The 20,299-nt window shown below is 38.9% G+C and overlaps 2 protein-coding genes and 1 long non-coding RNA gene across 9 annotated transcripts; 2 read left to right on the forward strand and 1 right to left on the reverse strand.

Moving 5' to 3' along the window:
- Positions 1-3,887: 3,887 nt before the first annotated feature.
- LOC103983989 (uncharacterized) lies at positions 3,888-6,905 on the reverse strand. Of its 3 annotated transcripts, none has more exons than XR_671611.3 (3): positions 6,671-6,828; positions 6,469-6,586; positions 3,888-4,400 (listed from the first exon to the last, which is right to left on the reverse strand). It is a non-coding gene; the product is annotated as an uncharacterized LOC103983989 (long non-coding RNA). The 3 variants fall into 3 exon arrangements; XR_001977959.2 differs by having other exon boundaries at positions 3,888-5,738; XR_010486799.1 differs by having other exon boundaries at positions 3,888-6,586; positions 6,671-6,905.
- A 907-nt stretch (positions 6,906-7,812) lies between these two features.
- Positions 7,813-10,117, forward strand: LOC103983990 (U-box domain-containing protein 41-like). The gene has a single exon (XM_009401375.3). The coding sequence runs from the start codon at positions 7,993-7,995 to the stop codon at positions 9,898-9,900; it is 1,908 nt and encodes a 635-aa protein (XP_009399650.2). The 5' UTR covers positions 7,813-7,992; the 3' UTR covers positions 9,901-10,117.
- A 5,060-nt stretch (positions 10,118-15,177) lies between these two features.
- LOC103983993 (guanine nucleotide-binding protein subunit gamma 4-like) lies at positions 15,178-20,160 on the forward strand. 5 transcript variants are annotated; one of them, XM_065108082.1, is made up of 8 exons: positions 15,178-15,270; positions 15,404-15,433; positions 15,509-15,771; positions 16,085-16,551; positions 17,489-17,541; positions 17,927-17,971; positions 18,055-18,099; positions 19,288-20,160. In XM_065108082.1, exons 4-8 carry the CDS (start codon positions 16,399-16,401, stop codon positions 19,997-19,999), a joined length of 1,008 nt encoding a protein of 335 aa, XP_064964154.1. In that variant the 5' UTR covers positions 15,178-15,270; positions 15,404-15,433; positions 15,509-15,771; positions 16,085-16,398; the 3' UTR covers positions 20,000-20,160. The 5 variants fall into 5 exon arrangements, with proteins under 5 accessions (XP_064964154.1, XP_064964155.1, XP_064964153.1 ...); XM_065108083.1 differs by lacking the exon at positions 15,178-15,270 and having other exon boundaries at positions 15,366-15,433; positions 15,491-15,771; XM_065108085.1 differs by lacking the exon at positions 15,178-15,270 and having other exon boundaries at positions 15,404-15,771; positions 19,288-19,332; positions 19,534-20,160.
- Positions 20,161-20,299: the final 139 nt, after the last annotated feature.

Consider the following 20,299-nt stretch of genomic DNA (forward strand, 5'->3'; position numbering starts at 1 on the left):
TAGTAGCTCAATTGGAACATCTTGAACTTTGTTCGATTAGATTTTGACTGAGATGCAGTGTATCAATCAATATCTTAAAACTTTTAATTTATACATTCTTCTTTTTATTAACATTCATACTTTATTCATTGTTTTTGCTTTTTATTATGATATCTTTTAAGCTATGATGTTTTTCACTGATGCCTTATGATGCTTTTATAATTATCTTTAATTGATGCTATGCATTGATAATAATATGATTTTTGTATTGAAAACTATTAAAAATCACTAGAATTTATGATCAAATTATTTTAATTTGAATACAAGACTAGCATTGAAAGTATATTATTTTGAATTCAAATTCATCATATTTTTAAGATAATATATAAATAAGAGAAGTCTTGTTAAGAACCTATTATTAATTGGTTATCATTATAAAAAAAGAGAGAGATTGTTGAATCTCATATTTTGATGATAATATCAATTGATGAGTTTATTAAATTAATATACTTTTGAGATAAGTGACATAGGTAATACATCGATCATGCACTCAGACTCTTGCTTAGTTAAACGTTAAGCCAAACTATCGATCGATGAACTTCGTACTAAATATTCAAATATCATGTCAAAAGGAATATATAATGTATTGAAAGATTAAATATTATAGCGAACACAAATGATATGTGAAGAATAATATGATATATCAAAAGTTCATATTAAAGGGTCGTATGATCAAAGACATGCAAGTGTTGATGGTGTGATGAAAGAATTTGTTGAGTTAGAAGTGTTTTATATCAATTTGAATCATTTTTGGGCTAATTTTGAGCTCAAGCCTTCGGCCTTGAGTTCGGGTCGAAATTGGGCCCATTATAGAATCGAAGAAGTGACTTATTCTAGGCCTAAATAGTGGTACCATCACTTGAGTCAATCGATAATACAAAAAATATTGTAGCAAGATCGATGATAGTACCACTAGTTTAATAATATCATCAAAAGGTAGTGTCGGTACCATCGGAGTTTGAATTTATGGCTCGTACCAAAAATTATAATGATAGTATTACCTAATGTTAGTGATAATATCACTAATACCTCAAAATTTTCAGGATTTAAATTTTTTTATTCTATTTTTGATGCTTTTTAAAACTCATAAATATCCCACTTATAAAATGTTATAACCTCTTATTTTGAGTCTCCTTCTTCTCTTAAGTTTGGTTTTGATATAAAGTTATAGGATACGAGAGATCTTTTATAAAAAGTAAATATAAAGGTTATCTTTTCAGCCTACAAAAAAAAATAAAATTATAGAATGAATAATTAATTTTATTCATTAGAAAGAATATTGATAGTGAAAATTGATAATCTCAAGGGAAGATGAATTGGACATAGGCTAATAAGATCAAACAATTATAAATTAGTTTGTCTCTCTTTATTTATCTTTTACTCGTGACTTAAAAATATTCTCTTTACAGAACTTTTATTTGATCAATCAGTTTTTAAAATATATTATTTTCTCGATATAATTTTAAAATCGATTAAAAACTTTATAGCATTAATTCATCTCAAAATTAACAATGATATGATGTCCATATTAATGAGATTACATTAGACCAAATTTAGCATCTAGTTTCAACAATCAAAATCATTTCCATCTACAATCATTGATACTGTAATCACCCTCAAAAGTTAGGAATCATTGACCAATAAAATAAGCCAGATATATGTGTAGTGCAAGTCCAAGTCGTGAGCCTACTTAGCTAGGCCATTGCGTGTGCGTTGTAGATTACGTGATATGATAGGAGGGATCATGTGTCATGTCATGTCATGCATCATGTGTCACGTAGTAAATCAATACATCCGATAAGTTATGCCCTACAATCAAGAAAGAAATGTCTTGCGATCAATGATATGCAACAATGGTTGAAGAGTGCTCGAGACATACAAGCTGGTGGCTACCAACGCCTACAAGACAACCACTGTGCACCCATAAGTCCTACGTCAAATGCCATCTAAGATGGTTCACCTACAATAGTAGTGCATCGATAACAAGCTACTAATCCGTATACAGGCAACGAACGAGCTCAGATGTGTATAGGTAATTGGATGTATGAGCTGAGCCGAGATGATCGCTTGTTCTCCCTTGATGAAAAGTGAGGGTAGCACCATACCATGCAAGTCGAGAAATATCACTTATGCACTCACTCTTTGGGCTGAGTTACACGTACTTGTGCTTTGTGTTGGCTTGCATTTTGGCTCGACCTCGTGAATATAAGTTGGGGCTATGTGGGACCCAACTATGACTGTGTGTGTGTGTGTGTGTGTGTGTGTGTGTGTGTCATTAATGTACATAGCAACTTATAGTGGTGTTGTGCTGTGAGGTGTGTGTGTGTGTTGGATCAATCTTAAACATGTTTCGTCATGCCATGCTCAGTATCAATCATCATCAAAGTGCAGCACAAGAGAGAAGAAAACGATGCAAGGAAAGCGAGCATTGGTAGAAAGCTGAATGCTGCAAGGAAACAGTATCCAGATATTGCAAGGAATGTGGAGCTCACTTCCCCCCCCCCCACAAAACATAACATGCATCTTTTTCATCTCAGTGGACAGCCTAATACTCAATGATGAAAAGCTTCAAGCCTTCACACAACTTTAAGGACCAATTTCCACAAGTATCTAACAAAGTAACAGCTCAGATGTATGACAGTTTATATGTCAACACAGATGGAAGAGAAATCCAGTGTTAATTCAGCATATAAAGAAGGTTCATAAGTTAGGGAAAGGAATCCTTCATTTCCCATGTGAGACTAAATGCAGTGCATAAAGTTGCAAGGGAAAGGGGTGACAAATGTAGGAATGGCATCACCACTTTGTTGCATAAAAGTGGGAACAAACAACATCACATAAATAAAATACCTGTCTTGAGTTGTTGCTCTCTCCTCACTAGTCTATTGGCAAGTTGAAAGCCTATTTGGTAGAACATGTTCACACAAAACATATGCTGTGATATGTAAAAAGTGAGTATTTAGAATCCTTCAAATAAATTAGAAAGACTCTGTTGTCTACCAAAATTTGCATATGAGAGCAGTGAAGAATGGACAACATCATATGCCTCTCTCTCCATCAACTTTCTTTGTTTGGTGATAAATAGACACCACAGCTGCATTGCCATGTAAACAAAGGAGTGGTTCAATCTACCATGAGCTCTCTCATGAAATGCCTCCCACTCATACCAATTTTTATAAGATGTTAAGAAGATTGCAGCTGTGAATCAGTAATTGGCACATAATAAAGGGGGTTAATTCAAGCTTGTGGCACATAGGCACACACAATGAAGCAGTAATTCAAATCTGTCTTTGGGAGACTCAGTGGCCAAAAACAAAGTTTGACTAGTTCTTATTGGTTTTATCTAATAGCAGAGAGGCCAGCTTGCAGTTTTTGGTGCATCAATGCAGAATCATATGAATGAAGTCATGCAGAAAGGTAAACCTGCTGTCAGCAGTGATCCAAATGGCTTTCAGGAATTGGACAGTGTATATATTTAATCACACTGTTGAAAAAAGTCATGAATCATTGAAGGTTTGGTAAAGATTTTTTTTTTAATTATCCACTCTTAGCAATAGTTCCATCTTAAGTTTGCAACTTAATAAATGATATCAAGTATGTTATCTTAATAAATGAAATGTTTAGTGGCTACCCACTGTCTCCTACCAACCTTTTCCATCTAATATATTGGTCAAGCAACCACACAATACAGATTAACAAATGTTCACCTATTTGGTCATCTGAATGCATCTTATTAGACTTCAGCCATAACAATAGTAAGTAAAAAAAAAATAATGAAACTTTTAACTTTTCCTGATGACCAAAAGAAATATTAAAAAATATACAAAAATGTAGTACAATCAGATATGAAAAAAAATCCAGCCTCCAACATAAATATTAATTTAGTTGCTGTCATGGTATAACAACAGCGCGAAAATAATCAACAGGTAATGATTTAGGCTTCAAAGTTTGGAACAAAAAAAAATCCATGTTACTTGGAACTGCATCAATCTCAACCTAGCAATTAGAAAGAAAATGACAGACTTGTGTCTAGTAATTGAAACAAGATACAATACAAAGCTCAGTAGATACCTGGTGGTGGCTGCCTTCCAGCAAAAGAGGGCACCAAGTTGCCAGAGATCATGCATTGAACACCTTTATCTGTCCATCACCATCAAACTCTGTTGTTTCATGTCCCAAAAAATGTCATCATGCAAGTGAAGACCAGATTCTGGTTCTGTTCCACTTTCCAATTGCAATCACAAAAAACATATATATTTGGCATAAGCCTAGTTCATTTAGTAACCCTTGTAATGGCTTCCCTCTTGTTTGCTTTATTGCCAACTGAGTCTTATGACAGCCCATTGTTCACACAAAAAAAGCTGTAATAGCACAGTAATAGATTAAAGACTTGTGAGGAAAAGCTGGCATTCGAAAGCTCAGGGATAAAGTGAAAGAACCCTTGATCATAGGCAAAAGACACAATACAAAAGTGATTATTCTACAAAATAATGTGGAGCTCACTTGCCATAAAACATGGTTTTCTTTTTCCAAGTTGCTGGCTGGCTTCCAAAGTATGCAGGGGATCAACTTTAGCCTTGGAGAACTAAATGAAGGACAGAGAGAAAGGAAAGCTAATCTGAGACCCCACAAAGAGCACACAAAACTCTCCATGATTTTTTAGAATCACCCAACACAGCATTTCTCCCTCTTCTCTTCTAACTATATCTGAATTTATTGAAGAGTCAAACATAATGGGCTGAACTGCTGCAATGTGTTGTTGTTATTCTTATCTTTTGATGAATGAAGAATTTTATCAACAATCACAAAGCATTTACATCCCTGGACATATAAAACTTTGAAAGATCCTCCAACTTCAGACCTGCCTTGGCTAGCTAGTGAGCTACCTAATTACAAGACAAGATATGGGAGACTATAAACCTATCAAAAACTATAATGATAATCCTGCCATCCCTACAGAGAAGAATTCCCTGGTTGCCAAAACTCTCAATAAAAGGTTCTTTAAGGTCTGCAGTGCTGAATAAAGCTTAGATCAAAAGGTAATCAGTCGAGTTGTCAGGACACAGTCCTCTGCAAAGCTTTAGCTTCTTAGCATCTTTTTATTTGCGGTAGAGACAGTCAAAAGAAATGATTACTTCATGTTTCAAAGCCCCACAGGTAAATTAAAGTTTCCAGTGTTTAAGCCATGATCCTAAATCCCAAATAATTTTCTCAACAACAATTTGAATGTTCCACTTGAGCAAACGTTTTGTCAAGTGTGAATGTGTATTTTGCTGAATTTGAAAAGGTTACTCTTTTTGTAGCAATATCCTCATACACCAGAACAATTTTTGATTGATATATTGAGCTAGAAATTGATTTTACACCAAATCATATCTGCACCAACATGGTACCAAATTCATGTTATGCATGGCATCAGCAGGATCTTTAAATAAATTGCAAGAAACTGAGGCCAAGATTTTATATGTAAGCTATGGAAAGAATCTCTTCTCTGATTGAGTTGAATAATTGAGTAGGGGAAAGAAAGAGACTAATGGAATGTCTTTCTTCCACATACATCAACTAGAGACCTCTACCTGTCTACCTCTTATCACTCGAGCATGGAGACAAACATCTCCTTCCTCCCACATCTACAATTTCAGGTGAGACAATCCATGGTTGGCACATCAAAGACCTAAAGCAATTTGTTTTGTTTACTTCTGTAGTAGACAAAGAGAGGAGTAAGCAAGTAGACTAAGAAAGCAATTCTTCACACTTTATCAAGCTTTGATTAGAAGCAAATACACATCTATTTCATAGAAAGGAAGACTAGAATATAAGCATTCAAATAAAAATATTAGGTCCAAAAGGACATGTTAGCTAACTGCACTTTTGCTTCAAGCAAGTAAATACAAGAAAGTGCCTTAGTTTCAGGATCTCCAAATGTCAATTAATAAGTATCACTAGACTCAAAAACCATTCACAGATTAGCTTTGAATTTTGAGACTGACTGAGCTATGATGTGTTAATCATAAGGCTTAAGTCAATTAATACCAACAAAAAAAAAACATCATGAAGTCCAACCATTTGAGGGTCGGTTACGTGCATCTTTTCCCGAAAACAAGTCAACTAATAACAACTTAAAATTTTCATTTGATTTGTTTTAACATATAAAACACCAAAAAATTCATTACTGCCTTTGAAAGGTAAGTAACACATTATAGAATCATACAGTGGAGATGAGAAACAAACAGAAAGCTGAAAGGCCCAACATGGTGTTATTGATTTGGTCTCTAGCTGTATGATTATTGTCCCATTGTAGGATGTAGAGTTCAAATCTTTTCTAGAATTGAAAACCTTGCATTTCTTAATGATTATATCAAGTCCCATAAATTATCAGAATAATGTTGACAATGGTCATAAATGTTGAAAGTTAAATCAGAAATTGACCTTCTTCCCTGTGTGGTGGGAAGGAAAATGCTCAAATACAGATAATGATCCATCAACTTCAAAGTAAAAATTCTTCTATTGCTGCAGTTCTTCTCTTCTCTCTGGCTGGGGGCTGAACCTGATGAAGATTTGCAAATTAAAGAGGATTAAATCACTACCATATGCAATAAATATTAAGTAACAAAACCCTGTAGTGACATACTTCAAATAAGATCTTGATGTATGAGAAAAATAAGGAGAAAACTATAGAACAAGCAGATTTGCTGCAGCAAAGACAAACTCTGGCATTTCTTGGAGAAGGCAACAGCTATTTGCCTGGGCACACAATTGAGTGTAGGAAAACTTATGCTTGATATATATGAAGCATGGATCATGCCCATATGTTTTATAGAAGATTAAGATCTTGCTGGAAAGTCAATGTTAGTTTAGTCTTGACAAGCCTAATTTATTTTAATAAACATGATGTGCATATCATCCTTATATCATTGCTGCAGTCATCCCATATGTAATAAATCATTCTTTAAACCAAAGGTACAAATTAAAATGTAGAAGCTGAGCTGTCTATTGGAAGGTGAAAAGTCAAAGTCTTGTTCTACAAATTGTGTATAATCAACTAATATCCATATCTCCATTAATGGATTATCAATTACCTACCACCAAAGTATGGTTCATGACTGTACAAGAACTTATGTAACCCATATGACTCTTATGCCCATTTTATTTTTGCATGTTCTAAAGAAAACACCTTAGAGAACACTGAGAAGCAATTAAAATGAGAAAATATGAGAAATTATAACACAGTAGCAGCATGTTTGAAGCTTTTTATTTGAAATATTACATACTTCAGCTCATAGGAAGATCTTAATCATAAAAGTCAGCAGTTCTGTTTTGTCATATCAATGAATAAAAATAAAAAGGAAAAAAAGGAAAACAATTATGCCAACTTGAAAGACAGAGAGCTACTCAGAAGCTTCATTTAGACTGGTAAACCATTCAAAAGATGGAGCTACTAATCCGTGCTGCTTAGATATGGAACCACGTGGCTAAATTTGGATCTTGACTTTGGCTGGTCTAATTCAACGATGTTGACTAATGTTTAGTTTAATTATCCATATATATATATATAATTCATATATATATATATATATATATATATATATATATATATATATATATATGGATATATAAAGTTTTCTTATAATGAAATATTAACTTAATTTATCAGAATCAATTATTAATTGAAATCATGCTTTAAATTCAAGCTTAATTCTAAAAAATCATAAATTTGTTGATCATCTTTTCCCATCAGTAGTATACATACATTCTGTGAAATATCATCGAAAGGCCTCTCTCTCTCTAGCTTGAGTTGAACGACGCTCTCCATTGGTCCCCATTTGCTGTATCCCTCAAGTCTTCGTTCTTCCAATTGACCGAGTGCGAAGAACAGTGAACGGAGCAGAGAAGCAAGGTAAGAGGGGGAGAGATATGGCGGCCAACCCGCGGCGTGGATGGAGATGGGAGTGAATGGGTAACCACAAGTCATTCTGGAACTTCTCCAAATTCCACCGTCGCTCGCCTTCTTCCGCCCTGCCCGCGTCCTCCAGCACCACGGCGGCGGCGGAGATGCCCATGGAGTTCCTTTGCCCCATCTCCTGTTCCCTTATGGCCGATCCCGTCATCGTTCCCCCTTCCGGCCACACCTTCGAGCGCAGCTGCATCCAGGCCTGCGCCGACCTCGCCTTCTCCCCGCCCGGGCTCGCCGTTGATCTCGGCCTCTCCCCTCTCGTCCTCATCCCCAACGTCGCGCTCAAGTCCGCCATCCTCCGGTGGTGCGAGCGATCCGGAATCCCGCATCCCATCCCCATCCCCCTCGATGCCGCCCGCTCCCTCGTCCGCGGCCTTATGCCTCCCTCCTTCGATCCACCTCCCGCCACCCCGCCCCTTGCTCTCGTCGAAGCAGAGGAGGTGGAAAAAGGCGAATCCTTTGGAGCGCGAGAGGGGACATACGCGTATGGTGGAACTGAAAGAGCGAGGGGGGGACGAGGTGAGGTCTTCAGAGGAGCAGCGGTCGAAGATTCTTACGGCAGATACGACGGAAAAGGTGAGGCCTTGCTAGCTTCTTCGGCGTTCTCGGATGAGAAAGATGGGATCTTTCGCTCGAGATCGAACCAGAATTTTAGGGAGGCGACGAGTCCCAACACTCCTCCCGCTTTCTCCGTTCGCACGAGGAAGCAAGCTTCCTCCTCTCCGCTGTCGACCTCGTCCGCGTACTCGTACCCCACCTCTTCCTCCAATTCCTCTTTCCATGAGGTCTTCGTGGAGGAAGCCTCCAAAGAGCCGCCACCACCACCTCAAGTCAACGATCCGACGGCTTCCGATCTTGCCCCATCTCCGACTGCGGAGATCGACGTGTCGGAGGAGGAAGTGGTGATCAAATTAATGAGTAAGGACATGTTCGAGCAAGAATCCACCGTGGTGTTGCTACGGCAAGCCACCAGGGAGAGCCTGAACAGCCGAATTGCCCTCTGCACGCCTCGTCTCCTCGCAGCCCTCCGTCCCATGCTCCTTACCCACAGCACCGCCATCCAGATCGATGCCACCGCCGCATTGGTGAACCTTTCCTTGGAGCCCGCAAATAGGGTTCGGATCGTCAAGTCGGGGACGGTGCTGCCGCTCGTGGAAGTGCTCGAGGGTGGCCACCCGGAAGCACGCGACCACGCCGCTGGTGCCCTCTTCAGCCTCGCCCTCGAGGACGAGAACCGGGCGGCGATCGGTGTACTCGGAGCCATCCCTCCACTGCTCAACCTTTTCTCCATGCCCTCCCCCGATGGAGCTCGCGCCCGCCGCGACGCCGGGATGGCGCTGTACTACCTATCTCTCGCTAGCGCCAACCGTTCCAAGATCGCGCGAGCTCCGGGGGCGGTACGGGCACTGCTCTCCGTGGCATCGGAGAAGGAGGAGACGCCGCCGTCACAGGGGCCGAGTTTGGTGAGGCTGGCGATGATGGTGGTGTGCAACCTGGCCAGTAGCACCGAGGGACGGGCGGCACTGATGGACGGCGGGGCGGTGGCGAGAGTAGTGTCGCTGATGAGTTCGCCGTCGGCGGCGGTGGAGGAGTACTGCGTGTCAGCGCTCTACGGGATGAGCCGCGGGAGCCTCCGGTTCCGCGGACTGGCAAGGTCGGCGGGGGCGGAGCGCGTGCTGATGCGGGTCGCGGAAGGCAGCGGGGGCGGCGGCGACATGCGACAGACGATGGCGAAGAAGACGCTGAGGGCCCTGAGGGGGGCGGACGACGACGAGGAGGCTGCCTCGCCGCCGATGGGATTCCTGGCGGACGACGACGGTAGCGTCGTCTCGGAGGGGATGATGTCATTTCGCAGGCGTCCAAATCAGCATGGTAACTCGGAGCGTCTGAAAACGGCCGAGTTCTGAACTCGGCCGAGCCCCGACCGAGTTAAGATGAATCGCTCCCATCTTTATTTCCTCACTTGATTCTTAGCTGCTAATTGGTTTATTACACTTAAATTCCCCTCTGTAATTGTCATCATCGTCATTATCATCATGTTGTGCTTGTTGGAGTGTCTTTCATAAAAGTTCATAAATGTGAAGAAAATTATAAGATAAAAATAAGAATGAACATTTAGTGAGACATGAGGCTGATGTTACTATCAAGTATATGAAAGCTTTTACCTTTCTTTCTTTCTTCTATGATTGAATTATACAACCAACTATTCAAATAAGTCGGCAGCAAGAAGAGAGCTTACTATAGGCAAGCAGCTCTAATACCATGATAGAAAGAATAGAAGATAAGAAGCGATTAAATGCATTAGCATGTCCCTCTCATATTTATAGGGATTAGGAGGGAGAATTTTCCTTCAATAGAATAGAGGATTTTCCTCAACAGAATAGATAAGATTTCCTCGTATAGTTGGGGAAATCTTATCTTCTATTACACCAAACCTCATCAACTCTCACCTTCTTAGTATGCAGAGCTACATAATGCACATCTTAGTGAAGTCTCAATGAGTATTAGAATTATTTCAGTTGAATATCCATATAAATAACCTAAATGCTTGTGTTTGGGAGAATGAGCATTAAAGGTTATAAACAATTGTTTATTTACTTGGTTAATAGGAGTTATCTTAATTAAAAACAATGGCTTAGAAATTAAAAGAAGGCCCAATTAATAAAATGGTATGATTATAATCTTCATGGGTAATTGAGGTCTAATGAATGTATCGCTAGCTTTCCACATTTTCTCATCTCTCTTCTATTGTATCCATCTTTATCTATCTTTACAACAACGACACTTAATATCTTTATATATATGCTATTGAACTATATACAAAGTTATTATCTTTATTTAAATCAAGGACACTTAAAATCTTTATTATAACTATTAAAAATATCTTCTCAAACCTCCCTTTATCCTACTTGCACTACTAATTAATTCTAAAATCATGTAACTACAATATATGTATTGTAAATATATTTCTATAATTTTTATTTTTTTTAAAAAATTCACAAATAAAAATATTTTTTTAATCTTTTGTAGTAACTGATAAGCTCAATAGTTATTCTCACAAATGGTAGTAAGACATCACAAAAAGCTTCTAATGTCCCTTTTTATTATAATAATTTTTTTTCATGAATAATATCCTTATCAATTTGTTCACCATAATTAATTCAAGTTACCCAAAATTTTATTTACTAAAATTTTTTAACCATCCATTTTAATTTCGTTTTATTTCTTCGGTTAGTGATATTAAGATTACATCTCATATATTCAGGTCCAGTCCTACTTAATTTGAAGTATTTAATTTCTACGGTTTATCTACATAACCAAATTTAGAATTAATTTCACTTGAACTCTACTTAATTAAAATAATATTAGATCTATCCCATACATTATTTGTAAGTTCATCCATTTCTATTTTTACAAAGTATGAATTAAGTAGGGATGGACAATCCCTATGATACATATCAATATAATTAATAAAGACAATTTTTTCCCCTAAGACTTACCATAATATTTCTTTAGGAACTGCATGGTAGATTTTTTTTAAAATTTAATAAAAATCATATGAAAATTCTTTTTCTTGACTCTTTAGTTTTCTATTAATTACCTTAGAAAGTGAATAACTTTGAAAAAAAATCATTTAATGTAATCTATCTATAAACTTAATCTCTAAAATAATTATATTTCTCTCCTGCTGTCACCAACCAATCTGATAATGAAGTGAAATGTCAAATCAGATTGCTGTCAATGTCCTAAGCAGGTTCTTAGGACCTAACAAAATACTCTTGCTAGACAAGCATGGTTAATGCAGTAGTTCTTCACAAAAAACAAAAAAGTTCCAAGCTCAAGTCAGTCACAGTTTAATCATATCTGATGTTTTACCTGTTACTGCTCCTCTCAAGCAAAAACCCTACACTTGTGAACTCGAAGAACTGAAGCTTACCATGCCAAGTTTGATGCATAAAGAGTGTTGTAGTATCTAATTTTGTCCTTAAAGAAAGAGAGCAAAGCTCAAGCTGAGGCCTTGCTGCTGTTCTAGCAAGCCATTGGCACAAACTTGTCTGTAGCTATAAACCCATGTCAATCTATATCTGCAATATAAACTGGCATATCAAGCTTCATCTACCTGTCTGCTTGTTCAGTGGACTAGCCAGTAATGAATTCCCCAAGAAAAACATGTGAACATCACATGGTAAAGGTGGGCAGGCAGTAGATGCAAAATGATGAAAATAAACTAAGTCAAGATTATATGATGGAATATTCCTTTAGAAAAAGAAGAAACTAAATGACAATTTTCTCACTTCACTTTGTGTCTGGATCAAGGAACAAGGTCTTTGTCAGAAATGGCTGCTATCTACATGAGAAAGAATCTCCCTACCTAATGGTGACACTTAAGAACTATGGCAGAAATTTAACCCTAGGGTTGCTGACATTGAATTAAAATGGCATTTAGGAGTGTGCATGTGGCTTCAGGGAAATTCCAGTGTTTCTTCCACTTCCTTCAACTCACAGCTCCAGCAAAGGAAAGAAAAGGAGTGAAGAAATCAGGAACCTGAGGATGATAGATCATTGAATGAAAGGAAAACCTAAAAGTGTTCCACCTAGTAAGATCACATTTCCTTTTGTTCCTGTCTTCTTCACATATTTTCTTCAATAGCAACAAGCAAAAATAACTGGATCTTCAATTAAATCGAACATATTTCAGGAAATTTTTTTTTTTGGTGGGAAAAAAGGACATATTTTTAGTAATAATTTAAAAATGTTTGATCGTATTGATCTCAAAATCACAGATCGATAAGTCGGCAAGCCGACGTTTTTTTCGATTTGATATCTCCATGCTTATAATACTAGAAGAACATAAGATAATAAGAATTATGGGAGACCTGAAAAAGGATATGAGAAAAAAAAGCTATAAGAATATCTCATTGAAGACTGAGGTAATGAGCAATCATATGCTCATGTTCTCTATTTACTCAAACCTTTGAAGCTAAAAATCCATGTGATCAGTAATCTTTCTGTCTATTAAATCAAAAGAACTATGATTTTGAAGCTTGTACTGCTTTTACACAAATTTTTAATCAAACATAAATCCAGAAAATATTTTTCTAACATATCATCATAATGTTTCAGTTAACCATCTATTATTCTCCATATATAATAAATAAACAAGCCTGTTTTATGGTTATTGGATATGTATTTTGTGAATTATGCTCAAAATCTGACTTAGATTCAGATTAATGTGATTGCACTGTTATTGCAAAATTAAATACAGCATTTCCCTTTTCCATTCAACAAACACTTCAGTGTGGTTAGATGAATAAAACTGCATGCATAAGAACAAATTGCAAGGTTAACATACTAAGAGCAAACTTTGAGATGGTCCTCTTTATAGCTTCATGGGCATGCATTAATGACTAGGGAACATAAGCTTGCACTGCAACTTGATGATCAACATGTGATCTTCTTTATAGGTAGTGTCTAGAATGATGAATTTTCTGATAGATCAGTTATCATCACCGAGCTTCTTAAAGACTGTTGATGAGAGACAAGAGCATATCGGAGAAGAGAATCTCATCAGCAGATAATAATTCAAGCATGACAGTTTATCAGGAATTCAACAGGAAAAGGAGGACAGCAAAAGAGGATGTTGGATCTCCTCCACAAGCTGTTAATAATCTCTGAAAGATGAACAAATCAATCAAGAAGCTCACAAGAGTACATGACCACAAAACTACATCAACTTGAGATCGAAATCGCTACACCACAGCTGACTTCTATAAAGGGAGAGATCCGAATGGGAGAAACCGAAGGCAAATTAAACATGATAAAGACACAAAACTTACAGGGAGAAGACAGTACTCTAGTGATGTCTGGTTATTACACTACATATAAGTAGCTAAAGCTGAAAGGATCGGACCAAGACGCTTGATTCCCCGTGGCAAGAATAGGGGAGAGAGAGAGAGAGAGAGAGAGAGAGAGAGAGAGAAGCATCCCACATAGCTATCGTCTTATCTTCTCTTCATCTCCTCCTCCTGCTCGCTTTAGCTTTTACCTGACCTCCCACTTCTGCTGAAATGATGGGGTAGTAATGATGACTGACCAAAAGGTGCAGAAGAGACGGGTGATGGCGGTGGCAGGAGCGCCATGATTGATGCTGAGCTGAAGGGCGAGGAGAGGAAGAGAAACCAAGCTGGTGGTGACTGGTACTACTAGGCTATCTTCTTCTTCTTCTTCTTCTTCCTTCTCATGATCACATGGAGGACTCATCCATAATAATTGGATGTGGGTACATCATACTACATTCCTCTTGAAGATAAAGGTTGGGAGAGACCGAGAGGTTCAAAGCGACAAGTGAAAGGGAAAGGGATGGGGATGACATGTAAGGCTTTCCGCACAGTGCCGCTTCTCCTCACTGTTGTCTTGGTGACTCGGAGAAGAGGACACGGGTGAGCAAATGTGTTGCACGAATCCCAAAGCACCGGTGCGAAGGAGCAATTACCAGGGTGACTATAATTCATTATTTGACTTTGACGCGGCCATTTGCTTTGACTTTGACTATAATTCACATCCCCTTTAAATGGTCTCTGAAATGTTCGAAAGTTGCCTCATGATTATTATCTAATATTTATTATATATGTCACTTAATCCTTAATTTTCTTAATTGTTCGAATAAAATGAATTTCCAAAACGAATTTTTTTTTATTGATCAAATATTCACCAAGTATTTCTGTAGAATTAATTTTTTCTTTTATCATTCGAGAATAATTAATATAAAATGTCTGATCTCATGGCCTGTCATCATTTACATATTAATTGAACCGTATCAATGCGTCTCTTAACCTCAAGAAATTGAAGGGCAAAAATAATTATCCACATAAATGATGCACTCGATTCCCCCGAGAAGCTCGTTCTGCAAGGGAACCACGAGCCGCCCTCCGCCACTCCTTCCGCGGGGTCCACCGGCCGACGCGGACCGCGAGTCGAGGCCGCTGCGATGGGTGGCACTGCGGGGCCCCGAGTGCGATCTCCGTCGACGAGTTATTTATTGCTCAATAAATTGAAATTGAAATTTCAAAAAAATAATAAAAATCATTTTATCAATTTTTATTTTTAGATGACGTTAGATCGAATTTTCGATAGAATAATTATGGGACGTATTAATTAGATTAAGATGAATACATCGAATTGGTGCGCGATCTCACTGATTGCCTTACAAATGAGAGGCGTCCTTTAGCGGCAACATTGTACGAGTGGGCGGCTATGCTTCTTCAAGCTGCGCACAGGTAAGTTACTGCAGCACGCCATGTTCTCGGGGCTCAAGCAGCCCGGGCTCTTAATGCCCATGCCATTTACCTGCTACGCCTCCCTGCTTCCACTTTCGTGAATCTTTTTTTGGCTTGCTTTTGTGCTGTTTAGGTGTCAATTGTTGCTGCGGAAGGAGAGCAGGTTTTGATTTATACCTCCTACTAATTTGAGGAAGAACACTGCCTGAAACATGAACAGGCCTCCATGGTTTGACAGGGAAACCTTTACGCAACCTGTGCATCGAGATGAGACACTTGAACGTTCGAAATATTGGAGTCTGCGAAGATTATACTGTTTTGCTCGGAGCGGCTTGAGCTGGAAACCAAGAACGCGAATTGAATGCAGAGTTGAGGTGGGGAATGAGGATGCGACAGTCGCGCCACCCTCGGCGGTGGGCGTCACGTGCGGTCCTGTGGTACGGTGCTCTTCTCCTTTACACGAACCCCTCCCTGCATCAAGCAACGCCACCAAACACCAAGGTGAGATCCTGCGTGATGAGATACGGAGAGAGAGAGAGAGAGACTGTGTGTGATTGCTGGGCTACGGAGAGGCCAACAGCAGCTCCTCTGCGCCTTCGGCACGGTTCAGGACCGAGCTTGCAGGCTTTTACAATTACTATCATCCTCCCTCTTCCTCTCTGTCTCTGTCTCTCTCTCTCTCTCTCGAATGCATCTCTTTCTTCTCTCCTTTGTCTCACCTTTCTCTGTCATTCGTCTCTCTCACACTACTATTGTCGAATGCAAATAATGATGACAATGATAACAATTTTGGTGGCGATGTTGGAGTTGTCAGGGGCACTGCAGCAGTGATCGGACAAGAAGAACGCTCGAGGCGTGTCGTGATGCGTGCGTGTACGTGAAAGATAGAAAGATGCATTGATGGAGAGATAATAATGCAGCAAAATGGCGAAATATGCCTCCTGCTACTGCTGCTCCCGCAACCGCCTCTATTATTTCCACGCCCACATAGCGCGTATGGGGTTCCCGTCCTGGTTCTTCATCCCCCCACCCTTGCCGTCATCTCTCTTCACTCTCCCTAACTCCTCATTTAGGTTCCTTGATCTCGAGGCCTTTTGAGTGCTCGGCGATCCGTTTGAGCTGTTGGATATGGAGGAGCCGGTACCCCGCGCGCCTCAGCCGGCTGCGGCTGTGGTGGTGGCGCCCAGGCCCAAGTCGCCGCCCAAGTACCCCGACGTCTGCGGCCGCCGGAGGCTGCAGCTCGAGTTGCACATCTTGAACCGCGAGATCGGTTTCATCGAGGTAACTAAAAAGCCACCCCATAAATCCTCGCAAAAATCTCATCTTTTCTTCTCCTGTTGCCGACGGTGCATGACTTCGTGAGCTTGATAGCTATGATTTCGACGTATCTTTGTGAAGTTCCAAAGGTTCCTCTTTTGGCTAGTTTTTTGTGCAAACCTTGAGTACTTGTGATGGCTACATTGGGAGGCAACTTCTAATGAATTATTTTGTGGTGTTTGGTTTCTTTAATTTGGAAAGATAATCTTAATCAAGCTTACATTTTGTTTGAAGAGTAAGTCAGTCTTGCTGCCTCTGAAACAGAGCTAAATCTTAGGAGTCTTGTCCGAATGAACAGATACTGAGATATGCATCCTGTCATGTAAAACAAATCAGTATCAAATCAACTTTGTCAAATTTATCAAGGCAATCAGAGATTATTTAAGTGGCCAAAGATGCTGATGTGGCTAAAACAACTGTTCACAAGAATTGGATTGACATGCCTCATTCAACATGTGACTGTGGCTACAGCTCCCCTGCTGTGATAGAGCTTTGATGTAATGCTGAAACTATTTGGATTGACTGCTTGTTACATATATATATATATAAACAGACACACTGGAACATTTATGAATGTCATATGTGAGATTGGCAGCATGTTCCTCCTTTGTATGAATTTAAATTTTGACTTCGAGTTTACATATCAATTTGCCATATTAAGACTGGTAGAACTACGTAGGAAAGATTGTAGTTTCTGACCAGCAAATTGCTAAATGATCTATTCAAGGAAATGCCTTGAAGGGAATCTCTTATTGTGTGGAGTGGACATCTATCTGTATAAAAGTATTGCAGCATGAGCATGTAAAATCTTACTGGTGCTGATGTGCTGCTCTGTTATGGTACTGTGAAAACTTTGTTCTGCAAAATATAAATGTCTCATTGGAATTTTATGTTTGAGCAGGAGGAGTTGCAATCGCTCGAGGGAATTCAACCTGTTTCCAGATGCTGCAAGGAGTATGCTTCACTTGTCAGATCTTGTATACTATTTGTCTTTATTTAGTGATTCAGAAAGGAAAACTCGGTAGGTTGTCTCCAAATATAAGCTTTACAGAATTTAAATGTTTACACAAGAAGAAATCACCGTTCTTTTCATTTCTTGCAATGCCACTTTCTTTTCTATGATAACAAAGATTCGGTTTTTTTTTTCTTTAGAATCTATATATAATTCTTGTACCAATTTTAGCACTTTTATTAAAATCCATCTAGTAACATTCTTGATAATGTTGACCATCTGAATAAAGTTGTGGCATCTGCTGTAGCCAATGCAGAACTTTGAACTATATCTGAGACGATAGAGTTTTATACAGATTCACAAGTATAAGTCATGATTACTTTGCAGGGTAAACGAATTTGTGGAGATGAAACCAGATCCACTAATGCCTATGTATGATTCTCCAACTTCACCTGTTGTGTACCAAGATTTATGTAAGAGAATATAACATCTGCAAGTTCTTTTCTGTCAATTAGAAATAAACGGAGGCACAAATCGTGTTGCTTGTGGAGATGGCTACGGTACTCCCTCAACTCAGTCACCTGTTATCAGTTTCGTTCATTGAATCACTGTACATTTATAAATGTTCATAGACTATTTTTCTGAGTGCAATTCAACAAAAATTATGCAACCACGAACCAACTTGATATATCAAAAGAACAGGAAAAGAAAATAAGATGCTTTGGCCCTATATAACTCCGTATCGGACTTGTCATTTGAAGTTTAATCATTGACATCACCTTTTACAAAATTTTCAAGTCCAACTCTGACATGCTTAGTTGATTTGAAATATAATGCTTACTGAATTAAATGAATCTTGGTGTAGATTGACTCATGATATGTTAAACAATGACCAAATCTTGATTGTCATGAAGTTCTACTCTCAAAAGATGTTCAAGGATCTTTACACTTACTTGTTGAACTTGTTTAAGTGTTTGTACATCTTCACAAAGGTGCAAATAATCTCCATGAAGGAGTTGCAAAATGAATATAGGCTAAATTGCTCTATTTAGAAGCTTTTATCTAGTAATTCATTCCAGCATAAATTAGAGCAGGATACATGTTAGTTCATGACATTGTGAAACTGCATCTTGTTGGCAATTGTTGATGTTTTGTAGGAGAGATGCCCTACAGTAAAGCAACAAGGAATTAGTAGTGCTCTGGGCTTGTGTATTATAAGGAACCAAGGCTTGTTGGTACACACTTGCATATGTAAGATTGAAGGCATGTGGTTAAAGAATAAGACACTATCAGAAATTTTGGAAAGCAGAACAAACTAAAGATAGAAAACCATAAATGTATGGCATTTACCTGTCTCTGATGCCTTCAAAATCATGATTTAATGTTATTTTGCTTCATTCATGTGTTGTTTTTGGTTGAAGAGTTGGTAATAAACTGAATTTTCTTATAACTAAGAATGTGATCGGTTTACAGCAAAACCACTTGAATTGCTCATTTAGAACATTTACTGATCTGATTACATAAACCTTATTCATATTCATAAAGATCTTAATTAGTGATCATCTCACATTTATGAAGAGTTGAAACAGAGATTACAACTAAAAATTTTCTCCATCTTCTTCGCTGTTAGCACCACTTTTCGAGGGCACCAGGTCAAGAGGTTGACAATTTAGCATATTGATGTTAGCATCTTGTTTATAGAAGAGCATTTATATGAGTGACAATTACTTGTTTTATTGAATCAACAGGTCAAAGCTGTGCTTGGACTTCTCATGGATTTGCTGCTTAAGCTGGTACATCCTCGGGCTTGAAAGATCAAACTGTTCTTGTCCACAAAACTGTAGCTGTTGCGACTATGGGTGTCCCTGCTCTGAGTGCTGCGAGGGTCTTACCAGTCGACCATGCTGCTGTTGTTCAGGGATTCCTTGCAGTTGCTCAAAGTTTCCTTGTAGTAGCATTAAAACATGTTTCAGCTGCTTGAAAGTTCCTTGCAGTTGTGGAGAAACATGCTGCAGCTGCTCAAAAGTATCGTGCAACTGCAGCAAAGCATGCTGCAGTTGCTCAAGCTTGTCATGCTGCAGACCTCAGTGCAGTTGCTGGAATGCTTCCTCCTCCAGTCCTGGCTGCTGCAAGTGGTGGTCTTCCCGCTTCAAACCACGGTGTTCCAGTTCATGTTGTGATCAGCCATCATGCTCCGATTCATGTTGCAGCCAACCACTGTGCGGTAGCAGGAGGCCTTCTTGCTGTCCTCAACAATGGTGCTGTGGCTGCTGTAGACCACAATGGTGCTGTGCCGGAAGACCTCCATGCTTCGGATCATGCTGTTTCCGAGATCGGTGCTGTAGTCTGAGACCTTCACGCCCCACAACCTGCTGCCGTCTTCCAAACCTCTCCTGTCCTCAATGCTCCTGTGGCTGTTCCTGGTCTTGCTCCAAGTCTACAGGAGGATGTCTATATTAAGATCATAACACAAAGTTGTATTCCTTATACTGTGGATGAATCAATGCATAATGTTGAGACATTGTGATCAATAAATGCATTAGTCCCTCCTGCCTTTCATTTGGATTCACCCAAACAGTTGTTCTTCAGGGAGTAGTAATTTACATTTCTTTTAGAACTCCTGTAAATGTCGTAACCACAGATGAATGATATCATTTATAGACTGGATTACTTGGAAATGATGGACATTATACTATTTGATGAGGATGGTAATTACGATAAGACTCGGCTGACGTCATCCGTGCCTCACACCTCGGTCGG

The sequence above is a fragment of the Musa acuminata genome, chromosome BXJ2-5 (assembly GCF_036884655.1).
Source record: "Musa acuminata AAA Group cultivar baxijiao chromosome BXJ2-5, Cavendish_Baxijiao_AAA, whole genome shotgun sequence".
Lineage (NCBI taxonomy): Eukaryota > Viridiplantae > Streptophyta > Magnoliopsida > Zingiberales > Musaceae > Musa > Musa acuminata.